Here is a 23,838-nt window from a genome sequence, read left to right as displayed (position 1 = left end):
GTCGCAGGTTCGAATCCTGCCTCGGGCATGGATGTTTGTGATGTCCTTAGGTTAGTTAGGTTTAACTAGTTCTAAGTTCTAGGGGACTAATGACCTCAGCAGTTGAGTCCCATAGTGCTCAGAGCCATTCATTCAAAATCATCATGTCGGCTAGTCGCATGTCGGTCATTGTTACGTCGTTTCGGCGGTTCCATCTCAAAATTCGGTGTACCTTGCCAATTTCTTTCATAATTTCCGAAGTGCCCTGTGTTATTATTTAGTGGCTGTTCCGTATTTCTATGCCCCTCTTCCCGTATTGGAGCGCGAGTGTCCTCTGAAATATGAAATTCTTGTATTACCTGTGTAATGATCTTGTACTTCCCGAATTTCTCTTTGGTGTTGCGTATTAATTTGATTCTGCTTTTGTTTGAATTTCCTCATTTGTTCGTACTCTTCTGTGTCAGTGAAGGCTACAGGTCTTGTCATTCAGATCATCATCCACCTTTGTAGATAAGTTAGTGAACTGATCCGAAAGTTCGGCTACTTTCTCCGATAGTGAACTTATTTCCTCAGTGTGTTTTTCTGAACCAAGTTTGAGTGTTCATTTGTGCTGAAATCATATCTACTGTGTCCTTTAAGTTTTCCTGAGTTTTTGCAAGTTGCGCAACCGAATCGGTAGATGCAACTGAGTCAATCTTAGCTTGCAAGGTCTCATGATTTTCATGAACAATAGTTTGCAGTTCTTTTATGGCTGCTTCGTGATTCTGTAATGTATTTTCATGCCGCAAAAAAATAGGTTGGAAATGCTTACAAATTTGTGTTTTTACGTCATTACAGACTTTTTGACATTTAGATTCGATTTTATGTAACTCAGTAGTTAAACCTTCACGTGTTTGTTCAAGCGTGGTGTCTAACTTTTGAAGATTTTGTCCCATTGAGTCTAACTTTTGAAGATTTTGTTCCATTGTGTCTAACTTTTGAAGATTTTGTTCCATTGTGTCTAACTTTTGAAGATTTTGTTCCATTGTGTCTAACTTTTGAAGATTTTGTTCCATTGTGTCTAACTTTTGAAGCTATTGCTGTGTTTGTCCAATATGTTGTATTAATTGTAATAGCAATGCACTGGTGTCTGAAACATGTTCCTCGGTGCTTTTCGGCAGTGAATTTGCACCGCCAACATTCACATTTTGACAAGCAGAAAATGTGTCTTGACTTATTTGAGAAAACGGTGAGGACCCAAAACCTGAATCTACTGTATTTGCGGGATTGTGTCCTGTCATTTAGGATTCTTGAGGCGAGCTGTTGCCGACCGATCGATCGATAATGCTTCCCTGTTCACTAATTGTTTCACTGTCTACGCCATTATTTGCCGTCCGCTCCATTTCCCTATGCACTATTATTTCTCAGTTTACTTTGGAGCCTAGTGTTACGTTTTTCACACGCCATTATTGTCACAATATTTCACACGATAACACAGAAAAGCACAATTTGAAGAGCAAAATAAGAAAACACATTAACATAGCACTGAAAATAATATCTAGTTAATTGCAAGCGCAGCTGCGAAATACTAGGTGCAAATCTACATGCATGCCACAACTGTTTTACTGTACAATAATGAAAAACTACAGCTACAAAGGAAATTCTCTCTATGATTACGCGCTAGCAATAAACAATAGCTACACTAATTACACAAACTACAAGAAAAAAATCAGAAGATTCCAGTGAGGTATCCTCGGCTAAGGGTCGACATATGAAGCGTCCCCTTAGAAAAATTATTGAATTACTGTGCTGATAAATCTCTTACTTTATTTGATTTTCAAACAGCTGAGCAAAACTGAACGTACTCAGACATTTCGCTCTTTACCTATTCTGATCAACACTAAACTGACACACAATATTTTTTAGCGCAACGCAATCTGACTTTCAAAAATCCCTACAAAAGAATGGCCCTGACTAACAATAATCTATACCTTTCATCAATCACTTGCCTCACAAAAATCTTCATTACTCGAACTACTGCAATACAGCGAGCGCCACTACTGCCAGCTAAATAAAAGATTCTAACTACTGAAGGCACAGTTAGCAAATGAAAGATTTTGATAGAGAAAAAACAATGTATTTACCTTAATATTGTTCAAAGGTCATAATTATATATATCAGTTCATGACATCCAGCCTTACAAATTTACTGTCTCTGATGGACACACGTCCAGATCATCCGCTCTCAAAATTCCGCCATCTCTCCCCACATCCACCACTGCTGGCGGCTCACCTCCAACTGCGCAACGCTACGCGCTATTAACACCCAACTGCCCAACACTACAATAGCCAACAACAATGCAAACCAGCCACAAACTGCACACAGCACAGCCAGTGATTTTCATACAGAGCGCTACGTGGCGTTACCAATATAAAAACCTAAACAGCCTACTTACACTTATTTATATAAACGATATGCCCTCTAGTATTAGGGTAATTCTAAAATATTTCCGTTCGTTGATGGCACTAGCTTGGTAGTAAAGGATCTTGTGTGCAACATTGGTTCGGGTTCAAATAGTGCAGTTCATGACATAAGTTCATGGCTTGTAGAAAATGAACTAACGCTAAATCTCAGTAACACTCAGTTTTTACAGTTTCTAACACATAATTCAACAAAAGCCGATGTTTTAATTTTACAGAATGGCCATATGATTAATGAAACTGAACAGTTTAAATTTCTAGGTGTTCAGATGGATAGTAAGCTGTCGTGGAAAGCCTACGTTCAGGATCTTGTTCAAAGACTTAATGCTGCCATTTTTACTATTCAAACGGTATCTGAAGTAAGTGATCGTTCGACACGAAAATTGGTCTACTTTGCTTATTTTCATTCCCTTTGTCGTATGGTATTATATTTTGGGGTAACTTTTCCCATTCTAAAATGATATTTTAGGCTCAGAAACGGGCATTTCGGGCAATAAGTGGTGCAAGTACGCAAACCTCTTATCTACCCCCAGTCTGGGTATTTTGACATTGCCCTCTCAATATATATATTCTTTACTATCGTTTCTTGTTAACAATATCAGTTTATTCCCAAGAATTAACAGCTTTCACTCAGTCAATACTCGGCAGAAATCCAATCTGCGTTTGAATCGCATTTCCTTAATTCTTGTGCAGAAAAGTGTACTGCACCCATTTTCAATAAGCTACAACAAAAATTCAAAAATCTTAGCAGTAATCAACGCGCTTTCAAATCTAACCTGAAGAGTTTCCTCATGGATCACTCCTTCTATTCGGTTGAGGAGTTCCTTGAAAAATTAAGCTGATTCTTATGTTGTATTGTTGACTGCGTTTACTTAAACTTATGGCTTGACTTGTTTTGGGATCATAAATATTTTATCTGTTATTACTTTTATGTTGTAACTTCCGCACTGGCGGAATGTTACGTGATACCACGTACTTATGTTTGTGACTATTACAGCGCCGTCTATCAAAAAGCGAAAAAAGTGGTCCAACTAAAACATTCATATTTCTTTACGTACTACACGAATATGTAATAAAAATGGGGGTTCCTATTAAAAAAAAAAGAGTTGATATCCGTTTGACCTATGGCAGCGCCATATAGCGGGCCAACCATAGCGCCATCTGGTTTCCCCCTTCACGTTCGACGAGTTTCGTTCTTTGTAGTTTTTTCGTTTGATGCTTATTTCGTGAGATATTTGGCCCGGTCACTATCATTGGACCACCCTGTATAAAACTGCTGCAAAATATCAGTACGACAATATTGTTAAAGTACTATTGAACGTTTATGTGTATGAGGTTGACATATTACATTCTCGTTTTACTTACCACGTTTTCACGTGGGGTATCACATGTTCCCGAACAATATTTCAAGACACGTTGGGCAGGCGTCACTCCTTCCCCCCCCCCCCCCCCCCCCTAGTCTTGAACATCTCGCGGGTATGAGGGCTCTGCTTGCCACTCTGCTGCACAGTACAGGGTTATTATAAATGATTGAAGCGATTTCACAGCTCTACAATAACTTTATTATTAGAGATATTTTCACAATGCTGTGCACACACATACAAACACTCAAAAAGTTTTTTTAGGCATTCACAAATGTTCGATATGTGCCCCTTTAGTGATTCGGCAGACATCAAGTCGATAATCAAGTTCCTCCCACACTCGGCGCAGCATGTCCCCATCGATGAGTTCGAAAGCATCGTTGATGCGAGCTCGCAGTTCTGGCACGTTTCTTGGTAGAGGAGGTTTAAACACTGAATCTTTCACATAACCCCACAGAAAGAAATCGCATGGGGTTAAGTCGGGAGAGCGTGGAGGCCGTGACATGAATTGCTGATCATGATGTCCACCACGACCGATCCATCGGTTTTCCAATCTCCTGTTTAAGAAATGCCGAACATCACGATGGAAGTGCGGTGGAGCACTATCCTGTTGAAAGATGAAGTCGGCGCTGTCGGTCTCCAGTTGTGGCATGAGCCAATTTTCCAGCATGTCCAGATACACGTGTCCTGTAACGTTTTTTTCGCAGAAGAAAAAGGGACCGTAAACTTTAAACCGTGAGAGTGCACAAAACACGTTAACTTTTGGTGAATTGCGAATTTGCTGCACGAATGCGTGAGGATTCTCTACCGCCCAGATTCGCACATTGTGTCTGCTCACTTCACCATTAACAAAAAATGTTGCTTCATCACTGAAAACAAGTTTCGCACTGAACGCATCCTCTTCCATGAGCTGTTGCAACCGCGCCGAAAATTCAAAGCGTTTGAGTTTGTCATCGGGTGTCAGGGCTTGTAGCAATTGTAAACGGTAAGGCTTCTGCTTTAACCTTTTCCGTAAGATTTTCCAAACCGTCGGCTGTGGTACGTTTAGCTCCTGCTTGCTTTATTCGTCGACTTCCGCGGGCTACGCGTGAAACTTGCCCGCACGCGTTCAACCGTTTCTTCGCTCACTGCAGGCCGACCCGTTGATTTCCCCTTACAGAGGCATCCAGAAGCTTTAAACTGCGCATACCATCGCCGAATGGAGTTAGCAGTTGGTGGATCTTTGTTGAACTTCGTCCTGAAGTGTCGTTGCACTGTTATGACTGACTGATGTGAGTGCATTTCAAGCACGACATACGCTTTCTCGGCTCCTGTCGCCATTTTGTCTCACTGCGCTCTCGAGCGCTCTCGAGGCAGCAACCTGAAGTGCGGCTTCAGCCGAACAAAACTTTATGAGTTTTTCTACGTATCTGTAGTGTGTCGTGACCATATGTCAATGAATGGAGCTACAGTGAATTTATGAAATCGCTTCAATCATTTGTAATAGCCCTGTACTTCTTCGTATTAGGCTGAAGCAGTTAGGCGGAGCGAACGACAAACAACCGGTGCGCACGAGTATTTTAAAGCTGTGCGATCTGAAGGCTATAACTGCGTATTGTCGGAATTACGGGTGAAATCTGCAAGCAGGATAGATTGCTGCGGCTGGTATCTTGCTAGTGTGCTTTTTTTCTCCTTAAAATATGAGGTCAAGTTGGTGATGTTTCCTTGTTAGAGAATCCGCGTACAAGAAATTAGAAAGATAAATTCTAGAATATTGTTGCAGTATTTGAGACCCTTATCAAGTAGACCTGAGTATATATGTCGATGGCATACCCTGGCAATGAATCGGGAGCAAAACAAATCGATGGAGCATCAGACACAGAAGCGTTGACTGGCAGCCTCGTGGCCTCTCGGATGGCGACGTGGTACGGCGTTACTCGGCAAACAACTTCGTCTTATCAAGTCGAATCTGTAGTCTCGAAGGCAGAGGGAACGAACATGTTCAGTTGACTTTGCCCAACCACATTCCATTTCATAGTAATTGGCGTTTTTAAGTAGCACGTATTGAATGGAAAATTATCACAAGGTGATTCAGTGTGTTGAGAAAGACGAGGTGAAATCAGCAATTGTTGTGTCAGAGAATTCTTACAAAATGTTAAAATGGTTGCAGATTACGGAGGAAAGAAAACGATGGTCCAAAGAAGCAGTAGTACGCTCGCAATAAATGTTCTACGGCAATAGCCTAAAATGTGAAATGTCTGCGATGCTGCGAAGAATATAATGAGATAATAACTCCGTGAAATTCTCAGTGCTCTTTTCATACAGAAATGGACTACAAAAGTAACAAAAAACTGTCAGAAAATGTATCTGTCCAAAGGTTTCAGTTTTAAAAAAGTGGCTGATTAAACGACTGATCTTATGTGGACGCCGAAACACAACAGCTAAAAAGGCATACAGCATCAGATTTTCACAAAAAATAAAGCGCCGTAGGACTGTCAGGGGTTTACTTAGTCGAGACAAGAATTCACACAAATTACACTGTGAATAAATGCTTGAAACGTGATATGTGCTAGTACTATAGTGAAACAAAAATACCTCACAAAGTTTAACTGTAGCTAAAAGTGCACACTGTCGCCATATTCCTCTGTGTCTCTGGCATCTGCAGATCGTGGTCTAATGGCTAGCGTTGCTACCTCTGGATCACGAGGTCCCGGGTTCGATTCCTGGCGGGGTTGAGGATTTTCTCCGACTGGGGCCTGGATGGTCGTGTTGTCCTCCTCATTTCATCATCATTCGGGAAAGTGGCGAGACTGGACAGTGAAAAGATTGGGACTTTATGGGCGCTAATAACCGCGCAGTTTGGCGCCCCACGAACCAAATACTGTCATCATTCTCTGGCGTGAACACAACAGTTCCGCCACTCTCACTGGAACTTTCGTTTGGAAGACAGGTGTATGGGAGAAAGCTTAGGGTTTAACGTCCCGTCGATGATAAGATCATAAGACGAGACACAAGCTCGGATAGAGCAAGAATGTGAAGAAAATCTGGAGTGTCCTTTTCTCAAATTAACCGTATCGGCGCTTGCCTCAAGTGATAAAGGAAAGCCACAGAGAACGGATGGGACGGTCGTACAGGGATCCTGACGGCCGTCCTTCCTAACACGGGTGCAGTGTTACTACTGTGCCACCTCGCTCGATACTTAGGTTTGACTTGTCGCTTAATACCTTGCGTCCACACCTGATCTAAACTCCATATCTCTGTCGTTTAATACCTTGCGTCTACACCTAAACTCTGTCTCTGTACAGGGTGTCGCAGGAAGAATGGCCAATATTCGGGGATATGACAGGGACAATCATTCGAACAAAAAAAGTCCAGTAAACGTGGGCTCTAAAATGCATGCCGTAGGAGCTATGAGCACTTAATCTTCGCTACTCTCAAACACATTTCTTTTGAACGAGTCCGCATAGCTCGTAAGTTCTGCATTTTGGAACCGATGTTTACTAAACAAGTTTTTGCTTTGATCCATACTATCTCCTCCCAAAATGTGGAGACAGAGAGCTTGCAGTAGAAGAGGTTTGTTTCAGTGCTCATAGCCCTCAAGGTATGCATTTTACTAGACGTTTTTGCTTCGAATGGTCGTTGCTGTGATATCCGTGAATATTGACCATTCCTCCTGAGACATCCTGTGTTGGCATGTACTTTTTCTTGTTGGCTCGAATTTTCGTTTTTTAGTTCTAACTGCAGTATGTGAGAGACTGCCAACCCTCTTAGAATACTAGTTTCCATTCGGTGACACTCAGCACTTCGGGGTACTACACATAAAAGTTTCAATAAAATTACCAACACCTTAAATTTTTAACGGCATTGTAACAATTTGAGCGCTTTTTATATTGGTTTATGGTGATGTTTCTTTCTTAAAAGCCTCTCGATCGGAAAAATTTTGGTACCTATGAGCTAAAATGCCTAGACATACTCATTGGGCGTTGCAGCTCCAAAGTTGTCAGAAAGTTTTAAATAAAACGTGTGTACATGTCGCTCCGAGAACTGTAACGAACTGAAGCTGTTCTAAATTGGTAATAAGTGCAGGCCACTTATACTGAGCAAAACGCGCACCAGACTGAGAGTGATGGCCGCGAGAGACTGATTCCGCGGAGCGGCTCGGGTTTGTATTTTCTCTTAATAGGCACCTTCGTGCGGCTTACATGCGAACTGGGACACTGATCAGTTCAGGTATGTTTTCTGTTTTTTCTTTTGTATTTTGGGGTGCGATGCGATTGGGTTAGAGTTTGCGACTCGCAGGTATACATATACCGACGTGGCAAACATCTTGTTGATTTGCTGACGCCCTAAGCGTCTTATCTAGACTAGTGCTTGGCTCCTTCCCAAGTTTCACCTAACCATACCATTACGAACTGCCTGCGCACTTTTTCTTTGCCTCTCGGCTTAAAAAAAAAGTTAATAGCTCGTTTGCCAGTGTCTGCGATCAATAATGCAGATGCAGCCACAGTGCCGTTGTCGCACGCTGTTCAAAGTTTTCTACTTCGAGTACTGTGAACGAAAAACCGTTCCTGTTCTGCTATGGACTCCACCCAAAACACCTTTGGGTGTGGCGGCCGCGGTGGCCGTGCGGTTCTAGGCACTTCAGTCCGGAACCGCGCGACTGCTACGGTCGCAGGTTCGAATCCTGCCTCGTGCATGGATGTGTGTGATGTCCTTAGGTTGGTTAGGTTTAAGTAGCTCCAAGTTCTAGGGGACTGATGACCTCAGATGTTGAGTCCCATAGTGCTCAGAGCCATTTGAGCCACACCTTTGGGTGTAGTAGTTTCAGATCTGATTTTGCGAAATATGTAATCAGTTCTTACTTTCGAATGTCAGTTTTGTTTCAATAGGTGCTTAGTTTGGAGCGCGGAATATAGGTCCCATTTCTCTTGTTGACCACATTGGAAGAGAAAGTTCGGTGTTACAGCCGCATCCTGCGTGGTGAGGCTGGCCGCCTCCGTTCCAGTACCCTTCTGAAAAAGGCAAAGAAAAAGGTCGCTAGTAGTTCATACGTAAGACAATTTCCATGTCAGCGAGGTTACACTTTTCACAGACTAACCTCGTTGTCGGCGGGACATTGAGCTCCAAGGGTAGGAAAGCTTGGCTGCGGTAGCGAGGGCACACAGTGTGTGGACACGCGAGCGTTGGCGAGCTTTCAGGCCCAGTGGGCAGTAGCCAGTATTTGCAGTTTTGTTGCAGTGTAGTTTGCACTTGGTAGTAGCGATTAACGGGAGACGTTTTTTGCAGCGAGGCCCTGTTGACGCTACCGTCCCTGGCAGTATGCAAGCAAGAGGCGCCCTCGCCATCTGGTCCGCACAATGAGTCGGGGTAAGTTCCACGGCTGCGCGCCGAGCCTGCACCCAGCCAAGTCCTACCACGGGACCACTCAAGTAGGAGCTTCCCGCAGATCGCCAACCAGCTTCGTGAACTTAAGTCTGGTTGCGTTCAAACGCGCTGGCTGAATCGGGACCTCCGCCGTTAACTCAGAGGGACGGTAGATAACCCAAAGGCGACCATCTCACCCCAAATAACCCATGTTTTCGGACGCACCATTTTGGAGTTATCTATCCCCCTTTGAAGTGTTCAGGTATAGTACAAGGTAGGTTAGCTTTAATTGGGTGACATATTGCCACACTAAGATCACTTCGACTCTGCTTCTTTACGTTATTGAAACTAGGATTAATTTGGTCCCACAAAGCTTGGGTCTAATGTGCCACTCAACATCGCATAGGAGACAGGTAATAGGTGACACAATAAAATATAAAGGAATTACGTATTCATTCCTGAGGCATCACTGCGTATAGTTTGCAAAATGGTGATCAGAGTAATCCCCGGAACCGATCACATACATTACATTCTTTTGGAGTTTGAATTTTGTAGACTATATAATAAAACTTGAGAGTTCAACGTCCTGAAGACATATAGAGGTCATTAGCGACACGAAGCACAAGTTCCTTTGGACAAAAGTGAGGCGGTCTTGTTGACGGAACCCTACCGGCAGTCGCATTATGTGATGCTGGGAAGCCTCGAATGGCCGAACGGTTTTTTCTTTGCCACCCCTCCCGAATACGATTTCAGTGCCTTACTGTAAATTACAAAAAATGTAGGTGCCTAAGTCGGGTGATACTGGAGGTCATAAAACGGCTGTCGCCCATATAATCAACGATGTTAGCGAAGCAGCGTACACGGCGAGGGAAAGGCGTGTACATTAGTTTCAACGACACCAACACAAGCAATTTGAAATGTATGGGTATACTTCTCCAACACGTTTGGGTGCCTGTAACACCCTTCAAACAGGACTCAACAACATTAAAACGGCGCGTACGAGTTCCTAAGAAAGAATGTCGTCTTGCGAGATCTGCCTTTCCTTTGAGTTCATCGCACGTATCTAATCCACCCATCATTACTTTTATTTTCCGTTTGCCTGGTCCAGCAACTTGTCTATAATTGCACTCATTTTATTTTTCATTACACAGTATGTTCAACGCACAAGACAACTCGTAGCACAAAGCTACAGTCTATAATTCTTCATTCTGTATAAAATTACTTTTATGCTGGTTGGTTTGTAAATATCATACATTTTTATAGCAGCTTTTCAGATGACAGGGTGTAAAAGTTTGTGGTAGTAGTAAAGCTACCATCATAAAAATGGCTTGTTAGCATCATGTGAGGTATGTGTAAAATTATATAAATATTTGTTTCCCATTCTAGTATTTCTAGGCCAAGTTTTTGCTGTAGCATCAACGTACAATATTTCGTACCTCAGGTGACATATGCCATTGATTATAAATGTACACCACCATAGAATTAGACACCTAATTATCTTTCCTTTATATGTAAATAAATAACTTAAGCTGAAATGAATACGTTACAATATTATAATAATTTTCATAGTGAACAATAAAAATGTCCCATTCAAGACAGGACAAAGTGCTGAAACATTGTGGCTAAAGAAAAACAAACATTGTCTTGCATAAGGCGTAATATTTCTCCAATTTTTCTCAGTAAACACGAAAAGGAAGAAGAGAATCAACATCCAAAAATACGATACTGTAGAGATTCCATTTTTGACATGCCGAAGGTTTCGCTACTTCTTACTTCCCAAATTCCAACTCTCATCAGAGTTCCCCATTCATCGCATCACGACCATCTACATGCTAGCCAACGGGTGGACGTAGTCGCTTCGTTTTCTCTGGGAGAAAATGCGTTCTCCGTCGGGCGCACTGGTTTGTTTGCTCCAGTGACGGTGAGTACCCCATCCGCGGTAGCATAGCTATTGGGGTGGCTGCCCAAACAGCCTCCTAAAGTGGACTGAATTGGCGGACGAATCAGATGACGTATATTCCACGACAACCAACTGTTAATGGAGCAGATGTCAGAATCTCAATAGTCCGAACAGAAAATGAACCGAAAACGAAATAGACTGACTTCCACCAAATCAGTCTAAAGGAAGGAAACCTTGAATGAAGAAAATAAATAAATAAGAGCACTTACAGAGCTGACCAACAAAGCCTCGGGACTGAAAGAAACTAATAAATAATAGTGTCAGTCAGATCAAAATGAACTGATTGCCTAGAAGTGTTACTGAAGATTTTTTATTTCACAAGTTCCGTAGTTTTAACTCATTATTTTAATAGGAAAACTCTTTTCACCCTATCAGTCCGGCCGCCGGGTATTCCTTCACACTAGTTTAGATATAGCCTCTCACATTTCGAATCCAGTAAGGAATGCGCTTCAATGGTACGCCTGTGTAAATATTTATACATCGGCCCTCTTCTACAGGTTATGGATACTACAAATATCCTGTGTGAAATTTCACATTTAACAAATACAGTGGCTTTCTAAGGTTATTCTGGGTTATTCATATCAACAGTGTGTCGTATGTGCTTCGTTGCAGCAAGTAAGCAGTGTCTAATCTGCAACTCGTAAGCTAATTTGCCAGAGACGTAAAAAGTGTTCCAAATGCTATTTACAGTACTATTTACAGGCTTTTTATACATGCAGTATTTATATTAGGGAACTATGCACCAAACGAAACATGTTTACATCCTTGTGTAACTCGTGTCAAAATAAAACAAGAGGTAAAATCACAACTGGAAGTAGTCACTACATGAAATCCAAACGTCATTTTAACGTCATGTGATATTTTGAATAAATTTTTCTTCTTTCCGTTCTCTTTCAACGGTGCCAGGATTAACATTCCTACCAAGGAATGTAAAGACCTTAGAGCGCTGTCAGATGCGATTGGCTAAGTAAATTTCGTTTCAAGCTACTCTCCCGTCTTAGTCTTAAACCATCACACCAACAAACCGATTATTTCTTTTAGCAGTTTTCGTTCCAGCTTGGTCATTATCCCTGTAGCGTCGTTCGTGACTGAAACTGCCGATTACAGCTGTTTTTTCACGCCTGTGAAATCCTTTCTACTTTTCCTGTAGACCGAATTGATAGTCCCAAACCCAGGAGTAGTACTCCAAAAAAAAATTGTACGAGTATATCGGATCCGATTCTATGTAACAGACACGTTACACTTTTCCACAATTCTCCCATTTTACCTACGTGCAACTGATTTTTTTTTTCGTTACACTTCAAATAGGGTAATAGCGTTATGCCTAGAGGCTAGATAATTAATCGGTGTGACTGAGGCCAGCGACATACCCCTAAAGCTGTAATCGATGCTACTGGATTTTGTTCTTATGTTCATGCACATAATCTTGCGTTTAACTGTTCTTAATGCAAGCTGCCGTTCACTACAAGTTGGAATTATGAATAAGTTAGTGAATTTCCTTGTACTTACTGAATTTCAGTATACTCATGATCATGATTGAAAAGATATTAGAGTGTGACGCCCTTTTTTAAACTCTTTGACTTTCTTATACAGTTGGAAGAGCGAAGTCCCCACTTGTTTAGCTTTTTACCCTTTTACATGTTTCTCTCATGAACTGGAGAGTGGTAACTACTCCCTGGCTGCTTTGTGACACGTGGCACTGTCATCAGGGTACGAGGTATACCGAAAAACAGTCCATGAACCGTTGGTGACACCGTATGTGGTCTGTCTCCGCCGAGGTGTACATACTTTTGTAGTGCGTGCGGCGGTTTCGCAGGCAGTACTCGTAAAGGCCTTCTAACCTGGGTTACGCTAAACAAGAAAGTCGTCTTCAGCAGCACTCCACGCGATAGACGCTCAAACTACAGAAAAGCGTTTACACAGTACGTACGTGTCTATTCGTCTGCTCTACGTTTCTACTGCGTTTGTTGTCATCTTCCAATAAGTGAATCGGCGACTTAAATTCACTTTTTGAGAATATCAAGTATTTTATGTCCTTTTGTAATGATTGCAATATATTCGCTGAGCGGGACAGAGAATTCACAAAGAACTGCGTGCTGTTTGTCAGTTGGGCTCCCCACTCGGTCGTCTGCGCTTGCGCGAAGCATTTTCATGTGCGTGAGAATAGGATCCATGCTATTTCGTCTAAAAACAATCGTACGCGTGAATCTTATGCAAGTGGCCCGCGTTTACACGGTGAAGGCCGGCGGAACCGGTGCACCGTACGTAATCTTGCAAGCTCACACGTCCGGTGTAGAACGGGCTCAAGGCCTTCCACTGCTGAACGATCGCCTTTTGGCGCTTAGTAGTGGTTCATGATGGCAGTCGTAGGGCTCGTCTTAGGACAGCAATTTTTTTTATCTGTTAAATCCGGATTAAGTCTTTGGAGTGAGCTGGGCGCTAAAGATGTGTTATGTCCCATTGTTGCTGGTACTCTTTTACCAACTGTTTAGATGGAACATAGGACCGTGTGTGACACTAATTAAGCGCATCTACCATAGAAGGATGTTGTTTCTGTTGACAGCAACCGTCGCAGTGGGAGCAGCTTACGTGCTCCTAGCAATATGCCTCTCCACAAGAGGACACTGTTGATGTTATCAGTCCCTGTCCACAATATTAGCGGAGTTGTAAAGCGCCCCAGGAACTCATCGGATGAGCAGCGGAAAGATTCACTCTTCAGACTGAACCACGACTCAGCTGTTCCGAAGGCCACTCGCATTCGTTGGGCCACGTTCACCCTTTGTATCTGGGGAATGCATCTGGCGTTTTACCAAGTATATGAACCAGTCTCCTGAAGCCCACGACACACTATCTGACTGGGTATATGTGACATAGAGGCAACCAAAAAGCCTCTAGGCCAGCCCCGACTCTAATGACGGTACTGTCGACGAGACGTTAGACTCTAATCCGCCTTCCTTTCCTTCTAGGCCAGTTAGCTGCTGTGCTGGTTGGGCGTCTTAGTGTATTTAAGGTGCTGAGTTGTAGCACGTGGTCGCCTTGTCCGTACATTTTAGTAATACAGAGTGTATCAAAAAGAATCATCCGATTTGGCACGTCTATATTTCTTAAACTAATAAACATAGACAGTGAATTTTGTTTGTTGATCAACGGGATACTGGAAAAGTTTTTTCATACCTTTTCATAGGTGTTCAATATGTGCCCCTTGAGATGCACGGCATATGTCAATGCGGTATTCAAATTGTTCCCACAGTGCAGCGAGCATGTCTTGAGTCACAGCTTCCACAGCTGCTGTTATGCGGTGTCTCGGTTCATTCATTGTTGTTGGTAACGGAGACACATAAACAGAGCTTTTATAAACCCACCACAAGAAATAATCACATACAGTCAGGTCCTGTGACATTGGAGGCCAGTAACGTAAGGCTGAATCATTTGGTCCTCTGCGACCGATCCATCGTTCAGTAATCCTTTATTTTAAAAATTCCCGCACTTCCAGATGCCAGTGTGGTGGTGCTCCATCCTATTGGTAAACGAAGTCGTTCGAATCAGTGTCCAACTACGGGAAAAGGAAGTTCTCAAGCATATCGAGATACGTACTTCCTCTAACAGTGTTCTCCGCAAAGAAAAATGAACCATACACCTTTTCCCGTGAAACTGCACAAAACACATTAAATTATGGAGAGTCCGTCTCATGTTGTACAATTTTATGTGATTGTTCCGTACCCAATATTCTCACATTATGACGGTTCACCTTTTTTGGAATGTTGCATCGTCACTAAACACTAAGCGTGGAAGGAAACTGTCATCCTCCATCTTGCCAAGAACGAAATTGCAGAACTCCACATGTTATTTGTCACCTTCACGAGGAGCTTACAGTAGCTGCATTTTGTACGGTTCCATGTGTAAACGTCGACGCAACACGCGCCAGAGTGACATCGGGGGCATTTTGGGCTGCCGAGCTGCACGGTGGACGGATTTCTACGGACTCCTTGTGAAACTATGGCGAATGCGTTCGACGTCTGTGTCAAACACTTAGGAACGGCCCGCCGATTTGCTTTTACACGAACAACCTGTTTCTCGGAATTGTTCATGCCATCGTCTAATGCTCTGTGCTGTAGGAGGATTCATACCATATCTAGTACGAAAGTCGCGCTGAACAGTTGTTACTGACCTGCACTGCGCAAAACGTAGAACACAAAACGCCTTCTATTCCGACACCAGTTTTACTAGAACTGAAGCGGGCGCACACTGCTACTACCTAGCGGGAACCATGTAAAACTCGAGTATTTTCTCTTTCCGACAGTACGTTGTTCACACACATATCTCAGATAACGTAATAGTTACGATTTTTAAAAAAAATCGAATAATTATTTTTTATATACCCTGTATATCTTCCCTCCTGGGACCTCCTCCACAGTTATGAATTGACAGTACTTACTGTAACTTCAACTGACGCCACACTTCACACTGACTGGCTGGCATCCACACAGCCAATGGTCCAGCCTCGATGATGATGATGTTCAAAAATGTTCAAATGTGTGTGAAATCTTATGGGACTTAACTGCTAAGGTCATCAGTCCCTAAGCTTACACACTACTTAACCTAAATTATCCTAACGACGAACACACACACCCATGCCCGAGGGAGGACTCGAACCTCCGCCGGGACCAGCCGCGCAGTCCATGACTGCAGCGCCTCAGACCGCTCGGCTAATCCCTCGCGGCGATGATGATGATGATGATATGATGATGATGATGATGATGATGTTGTTGTTTGGTTTGTGGGGCGCTCAACTGCGCGGTCATCAGCGCCCGTACACATTCCCAATCCGTACACAGTCCACTCCAGCCACTTTCATGAATGATGATGAAATGATGACAACGCAAACACCCAGTCCCCGGGCAGAGAAAATCCCCAACCCGGCCGGGAATCGAACCCGGGACCACGCGATCTAGAGGTAGCAACGCTAATCCAGCCACGAATAGTGTCATTCAGGTGTGTTCGCTATGCTGTTCCCTGCGGCTCGTGTACTGTACGTTAAACACATACGACACGCAGTGAGAAATTTCTGTCTACTATGCTGTCTTGTGCTGACATGTCACGTGTTTTCGTGGCACTGGTTAGTCCACACAGTGTCGCCATGACGCAATGTTGTGCCGTAGGTCTGTAAGATCTCTGAAATTTTGGACGTGACTGTACTGTCCTTCACACGAGTGCTTCATTAGCCAGTAACTTACATACTGCTCACTCGTGACTAGAATTTTTCAGTGAACAATACTTGTCCTGGTTAACATTCTGAAATGTACAAGGACAGTCCTGTAGTCACCAACACATTTGGAGATACAACTGACATTCGGTTTTTTGTCATGAGTTGACTGTGTAGTACAGTTTAGAAAGTTTTCCGGAATCTTTAGACATTCGCCGACTTTTATAAGGTATCATATATTAAAAAAACGGTACTTAGTAATCGTTCCTAAACACGGGCAGATGTTTGGAAAAGAAACTTTTTCCCCATTTCACGTACAGCATAGTATTGAATCGTATTCTGTGTTTTTGGCCCTTGCAGTTGAGCCGCGCGGGGTAGTTGCGCGGTGTAGGGCGCCTTGCCACCGGCTCCCCCCGTCGGAATTTCGAGTCCTCAAAAATGGTTCAAATGGCTCTGAGCACTATGGGACTTAACTTCTGAGGTTATCAGTCCCCTAGACCTTAGAACTACTTAAACCTAACTAACCTAAGGACATCACACACATCCATGCCCGAGGCAGAATTCGAACCTGCGACCGTAGCGGTCGCGCGGTTCAAGACTGAAGCGCCTAGAACCGCTCGGTCACTGCGGCCGGCTTCGAGTCCTCCCTCTGGCGCGCGCGCGCGCGCTCGCGTGTGTGTATGTGTGTGTGTGTGTGTGTGTTGTGTCATTAGCGTTACAATTTGGTCCCATAGAAACTTACCACAAATTTCCAAATTTCCTTGCAGCTGGCACACGTCAGGAATAGTGATCTTTAAATCTGAACCTATTTTCTTTGACCTTCTTATAATCTAGGGTACTTAAGCTCATCTCCGGTCATTCGGGACTACTCTCCATAAATGAAACAGTTATTACGTAAAACTAACCACAATACTTGTTACTTGTCATCTTTTCAAATTTGATTTCAACCACTGTGGCTGCTTATTTTTATGATATTAATGAGTTCGTGCCGCCATTAAAGCTAACGTTTCAAAACAGAATTTAAGCTTTAAGCTTTTCCTTTTTGTCTACCATTTCAGTCATGGGGGAATGAAGGATAGTGATGGAAACAACCGAATGAAAACAATAGATTCATTCGGTTGTTTGAAAATAATCAACTCATTCTGTTGTAGTTTTATGTATCGGTCGAATTATTAATTCTTTTGGGTGAAAGTGGTCTGTGGGAGCAACCGAATGAAAACAGTCGTTAAGTTTGTCATTCATTCTTTTGAATTATACTAGTATATGGGAGTAACGGAATGGAAACAATCGTGTCAGTCGGTCTTAATTTTACCTGTCGGTTGAATTATTTATTATTCGTTTGTTTTTTTCGAGTGAAAGAAGTCAGTGAGAGCAATCGAATGAAAAGGTTCAACACCGTTGTAGCTTTGCATATTGACTGATTTATTCATTCTTTCAAGTGAAAGCAATCAATAATTTCTCTGTTGGTTAAACCATGTACTCATTGTTTTAATTGAAACCGCTCTTTAGTGTTTTAGCTGACCGAGCTATCCATTTATTGTTCTGAGTGAAATCAGCCTGCACTACTTCATTTAGCTTAACCAAAGCAGTGCTATATTATACTGACAGAGGGTGGTCCCAAGTGCAGTCGTATCTCAGGGGTATGCCAAAGTTAACGTAAGCAGTATACATGTTCGTATAATTATGATCTGAATGGAGTAATTTTTCTTTCCATCATTTCAAACTGATTCATATACTGCTGTGGATTAAATTGTTCCAGGTGCCATTAACGCTTAAGTAATTAACCTGACGTATCACTGGGGTAGGCCTACCATCACTTAAACTGCCGACCGCAGACAAAACCTTCGAAAACCCCTGACATGTGGGTGAAATCGGATTATTTTCCCGGACACAAACAGTCTGTAGAGGATAAGTCGGCCGATGGCCACGATGTTCGGCGGGGAGCGGGGACCTGAGAGGGCGAATGTTTTCTTGCTTGCGTTTCAGAGCTGACAATGCCAGTGGACATGCGCCTCCTACCGATCGAATACCAGACATTTGCCACGCCGGACATTTGCCACACTTGCCCCTTCGCCAGGTAGCTTGAGTAGCATCCCTCAGGTAAGGGACGCCCTTCCCCGCACTACCTCTGTCCGCTTTCAAACCACCGTCTTCACATCTTACTCGATACAACCAGTAAGTAAGGAACCTTCTCCTTCGACATCTTGGCCAAATACAGAGCTTCTTTTCCGAAATCGAAATATTTATAACTTTTGGGAAACGAAGGCAATACCGACGATTATGTCAGTATGTAATTAGTTCTGCCAAATATAAATATAGATTCCTCTGTCTGTACGGTAGCTTCCTTTCACGCTTACCGATTGCGATAGAAACAGTCCAACGTCATGGGAGCAACAAGAAAGGAACGATGTAAAGAGAATGCGAATGTACGCTAATCATTTCTTTTTTAATCACTGCATTTGTGCCTACTTTAATTACTACAACAGCGTGCCCAAAAGACAACAAGGAAAGTGGAAATGGGTATGTGATTGTTTGAAAAGAAGAAAGACATACTCCATATTAATTTACTCTCTAAAATGCGATATCCCTTGCGGCGAAACATTAGTTAATAAAGTGTAGCCGGACAGTGTTCAAAACATGACTGAAAATACGTTCACTAAATAGAGATAAGAACATCTATGATTGACATGTCATCTGAAGTCGACGTACACTTTTAAAATGTTAGAAATACGGAAATGAAGTAATACAGAATGCTATGCTTGTAACGTACGTTGTTGTTCTACATTGTTTGGCTCTGGTATTTACAGGGTCACAGAGAGAGCATCCTAGGTTTTGGAGGGAAAAGCCGTAGTTGTAATGATCTGCACTACAACAGAAACAAGAAGCACAACTTAAGGAAAAATAATGTAATGTGTGTTCCAGCTCACAAGCGACATTGAAGCAGATAGTTCCTGTGACTTAGTATGGGCAGAGGTCTCATCACAAATAAGTACCCTACCCATACAACTATAGTTGGCAGTGACTTCAATCTACCTTCCGTATGTTGACAAAAATACATTTTCAGACCCTATTGTAGATAGAAAACAACTTCCGTAATTGTCCTAAATGTTTTTAATTATTTTGAAGAATTAGTTCACGAGGCCATTCAAATTGTAAATGGTTACGAAAACTCACTTGACCTCTTAGCCACAAATAATCCTGAGCATCACGACGGATACAGGGATTAGTGAACACACAGTCATAGCGAGGCTCAATTCCCTAACAAAGAAATTCACCAAAAGTAAACGCGAAATATATCTATTTATAAAAGCAACTAAAAGTTCGGTTGACGTCTTTTTAAGAGACAGTCTCCAATCCTTCCAAACTATGTAAGTGAAGACCGTATGTGGCTTAACTTCAAAGAAATAGTATTAACAGCACTCCAGGGATTCATACTAAATAAATTAATAAGAGACGGAACTGATCCCCCATGGTACACAAATCACGACAGAAAGCTGCTGCAGGAGCACCGAAAAGGCAAGCATAATTTAGACGAACGCAAAATCTCCAAGATTGGCGAAGTTTTACTGAGGCTCGAAATTTGGTGCGGATTTCAATGCGAGATGCACTTAATAGTTTTCACAACGAAACACTCTTTAGACATGTGGCGGAAAATCGAAAGAGATTCTGGTTCTATGTTAAGTAAACCAGCGGAAAAGCTCAGTAAGCGATGGGGAGGAGGAGGAGGAGACAAGGGACCCAACCCTTCGGAGGAGATAAAATCGTGGCAAATGACCGGCGTGGCAAATGTCCGCACACCTATCGATCAGCAGATATAAATTACACAAGAGAGTAACAAGGATTTGTGAAAGCACATTATAGAGACGTTCATATTCAGACGTAAATGAAATCGGTTTTATACAGCTCATTGAGTAGAAGTCAAATGACATTTAAGACATTCAGTTGTCTGGCGGGCGGGGCGGCTTCTCAGTATCTCAGTAAAGAAGTATGGAAAATACAGGGTGTTCCAAAATTGTCCTTACAACTTGGATCAGATATATTTCAGAAACGGTGATAAGTAGAAAAGCGCGGTTTGCGGCATAATTTTCATCTACACCTAAGATTCTAATAGCTGCTTAACAGTTGTTAAGGTGACCATATTTTCTAGAGCCAAATTCGAGACAAGTTAAAAAAATTGATATTGCAAAAAAAGCCTGAATTGAACGTAGTAAATGCAAATTATCGCTTTAATTTGTTACAAAAAGTACATTAATTTGTATTATATTAGTACTTTCTAAGATGGAGTGCGAGTAAGCATACAGTGTTCATCAGTGCTATAAATTTTCTTCGGCATGTCTGTTTTCTTCAACAGCCTTATGAAAACATTCAACTCAAGTTTCATAATAATTCACTCTAGTCAGTAACATTGCTTTCGTGGTTTCCACAACAAACTGTGTTTTACCACTGCTCCATAGATTACTGATTTGGGAAAATATCCTTACAGTAACAGCGTACTGATACAGGTAAAATGAACATGCAATTGGGGATAAATAGTTTCATATTTGTTAAATCCGGGACAATCAGGTGTCCCGAATTACTTTTGGCAAAATTCGGGACAGAGCTAGAAAAATCGTGACTGTCATGAAAAAAAAAAAGGGGGGGGGGACCGAGGCACCGATGGTCACCTTAAGTGCGTGCGCCGACTGTGACACACATGTTATCTAAGCAATTTTCCAGTTCCATGGGGCCGGCCGCGGTGGTCTAGCGGTTCTAGGCGCTCAGTCCGGAACCGCGCGACTGCTACGGTCGCAGGTTCGAATCCTGCCTCGGGCATGGATGTGTGTGATGTCCTTAGGTTGGTTAGGTTTAAGTCGTTCTAAGTTCTAGGGGACTGATGACCTCTGATGTTAAGTCTCAAAGTGCTCAGAGCCATTTGAACCAGTTCCGTGTCTGCCTAGGATGTCCTCATTAAGGTGTGTTATTGCTGCTCTAATGCGAGCTCACAGTTCGTGCAAGTCCCGCCCGAAGAAAGAAGTGTAACGGGGTTCCGCAGGATCTGTGTGTTAGATCTGATCTGTTCAAACCATTCCACACACTGCCAACTGCTGGAGAGTGGTCAGTCAATAACTAACATGGGAAAGTAAGAAGAAACAGCTTCAGGTGTCTGTGAACATCATGCCACAAACCGCACCTTTCTACCTGTTCCCATTTCTAAAATGTACGTGATCAAATTTGTAAAGACAATTCTGGATCATGAAGTATGCACATAGGAGAACGGCTAAGCGTGCTTGCCACTACATTTTTAATAGACTAAAACGAAGACACTATCTATAGTTAGGTCCCTCTTTAATGCATTTTAACTAAGGTTTATTAAAAATCTATTTTGGCTGGTCCCGGCGGAGGTTCGAGTCCTCCCTCGGGCATGGGTGTGTGTGTCTGTCCTTAGGATAATGTAAGCTTAGGGACTGATGTCCTTAGCAGTTAAGTCCCATAAGATTTCACACACATTTGAACATTTTTTTGAAAATCTATTTTCAGGCAGTCGAATTTCCACGGGCACGAAAAAATGTCCGGTTTACCCCGAACAGTTGTATAAAAATCCCACCAGCACGCCTCTGTACTCCCTTAAGACTAGGACCAATGCGGGGAAGCCGGACGGAGTGGCCGAGCGGTTCTAGAAGTTAAGTCCCATAGTGCTCAAGCCATTTGAACCATTTTTTTGCTCAGAGCCATTTGAACCATTTTTGAATGCGGGGAAATCAGCAACCCCATCTCGGGGTACAAGGGTGAACGCAATGGTTCCCTTAAGGATGTATAGAGAAGAACGGAACCTTGCCTCGTTTTAGCTACAGTATGCATTCCGTTTTATGGGCAATGTGTGATGATGTCCACAAGTGCAAAACCATGTTATATTAAAAAGTTTTGTATTTAAATAATTATTTTCTGCTCTTTAATCTTGTGTGTGTGAAATTTTTCAGTTGATTTAAAATATTTTGATATTACAGCAGGACATGTAAACTTCAGGTTTATTTCAGTTTCTCTTCAAATGAGTCAACCAATACATTGCTTCCTCTAGGCATATCTCGCGAGAAGACCGCGGATGTAAAAGATAGAGTCGAGCTGACAGGGAACATTAGCAGCAACCGTTCTTAAGTGCGAAACTTTCGCGACTGGAACAAGAAAACAGGGAAAGAGCTGTGGTACACCAAGTACCTGCTCCCCGTGGCACACCAGAAAAGAAAGAGAGTTAATATTGCATTGTCATCCAGTCCTGAGCTAAGTTGAAAGTTTAAAGTCTCTAGCTTATCGGAAAATTAGTTAAAAACCAGTTGCAAAATTTGTAGCGAGCAGACAAACCGACCGAAAAACGAAGTACCCTTTGCCACACACCAGACTCGAAAACGAGTTAATGTTACAGTATCATCCAGTTCTGAGCTATGCTGAATGCTTAGTCTCTAGCTTATCGGGAAACAAGTTTAAAATCAACTGCAAAATATGTACCGAAAAAAGAAACAGACAAAAGACCGACCTAATAAAAACGTGTTAAAAGTGATTGTTCTTTTATATATACACAAATTTACAATTCAGCACCAGATATTAAACTTCTAGAACCAACCAAAAATTGATATTTAATGCCACAAGTACGAAAATTCGTACTTCAGTAAGTCAATACATACATTCTGAATGTACTTTATTTGTAGAAATATATTTTTGATTCACATCTCCTTGAAATAAGATACTTTATTTGTATTTAGAAAAGTTGTCAACCGTAGTCATGTTTCATATATAACGGAAAAGGCTCAAAAATAACTAACGTATGGTGTAGTCTATTTGCGAATTTACAATAGAGAACAGTTGTTATACATTTATCGCGAAAACATCAACGGTAATTTAGTATGTCCAACCTCCTCACATCACGCAATCTCTAGCGACTAATGAACAGAATTTGAGTGTATAATGCCCGTCCGCACAGAGCGCGAGTTTCTACCGCATGTCTTCGTGCTTGCCATACCCTACCTTGCACAGCAAGGTCGCCGTATCTCTTCCCAACTGAGAATGTTTGCAGCATTATGATCAGGGCCCTCCACCCAGCTCGGGATTTTGCCCATCTAACGCGCCAGTTAGAATTTGGCACGATATCCGCCAGGAGGACATCCAAAAACTCTTATCAGTCAACGTTAAGCCGAATTACTACTTGCATAAGGGCCAAAGGTGGACCAACGCGTTATTGACTTGCTCAGTTTGTGAAGCTCTTTCTCTTGAATAAATCATCCAATTTTTCTGAAATCGTAATCATTTGTTTGTCTTTACATGCAAATAACATCTATCGATTTCCGACTCGTTTGGATAATTCCTTCGTGTTGCGTCGTTTCTATTTGATGTTGAAGATTGCGTCGTTTGTATTTGATGTTGAAGAATGAAACTGCAGTTTACAATATGGAGATGACAACATGTGCAATAGTTCATAGAACTAGGCCTGAAAACTATTTCATGAAACTGGGCAGTATTTATAGTGACTTTCACAACGAATGGCTGACGCCTAGCTGCATAAAA

The 23,838-nt window shown here is 42.3% G+C and overlaps 1 protein-coding gene across 5 annotated transcripts in view; it reads left to right on the top strand.

Moving 5' to 3' along the window:
* The window catches only part of LOC124555490 (transcription factor CP2), an 897,377-nt gene that overhangs the window by 639,625 nt on the left and 233,914 nt on the right, over positions 1-23,838 (top strand). For 4 of the 5 annotated variants that reach the window (XM_047129412.1, XM_047129413.1, XM_047129414.1 and 1 more), the window contains one exon: positions 9,065-9,145. The exons of the other annotated variant lie outside the window; for it this stretch is intronic. In XM_047129412.1, the coding sequence (XP_046985368.1) occupies positions 9,065-9,145 (81 nt within the window). The remainder of the gene's footprint in view (positions 1-9,064; positions 9,146-23,838) is intronic. 5 annotated transcript variants of the gene reach the window in all.

The sequence above is a fragment of the Schistocerca americana genome, chromosome X, assembly GCF_021461395.2.
Source record: "Schistocerca americana isolate TAMUIC-IGC-003095 chromosome X, iqSchAmer2.1, whole genome shotgun sequence".
Classification (NCBI taxonomy): Eukaryota; Metazoa; Arthropoda; class Insecta; order Orthoptera; family Acrididae; genus Schistocerca; species Schistocerca americana.
Note: the sequence above shows the minus strand (reverse complement) of the source record. Positions and strands in the feature narration are given on the sequence as shown.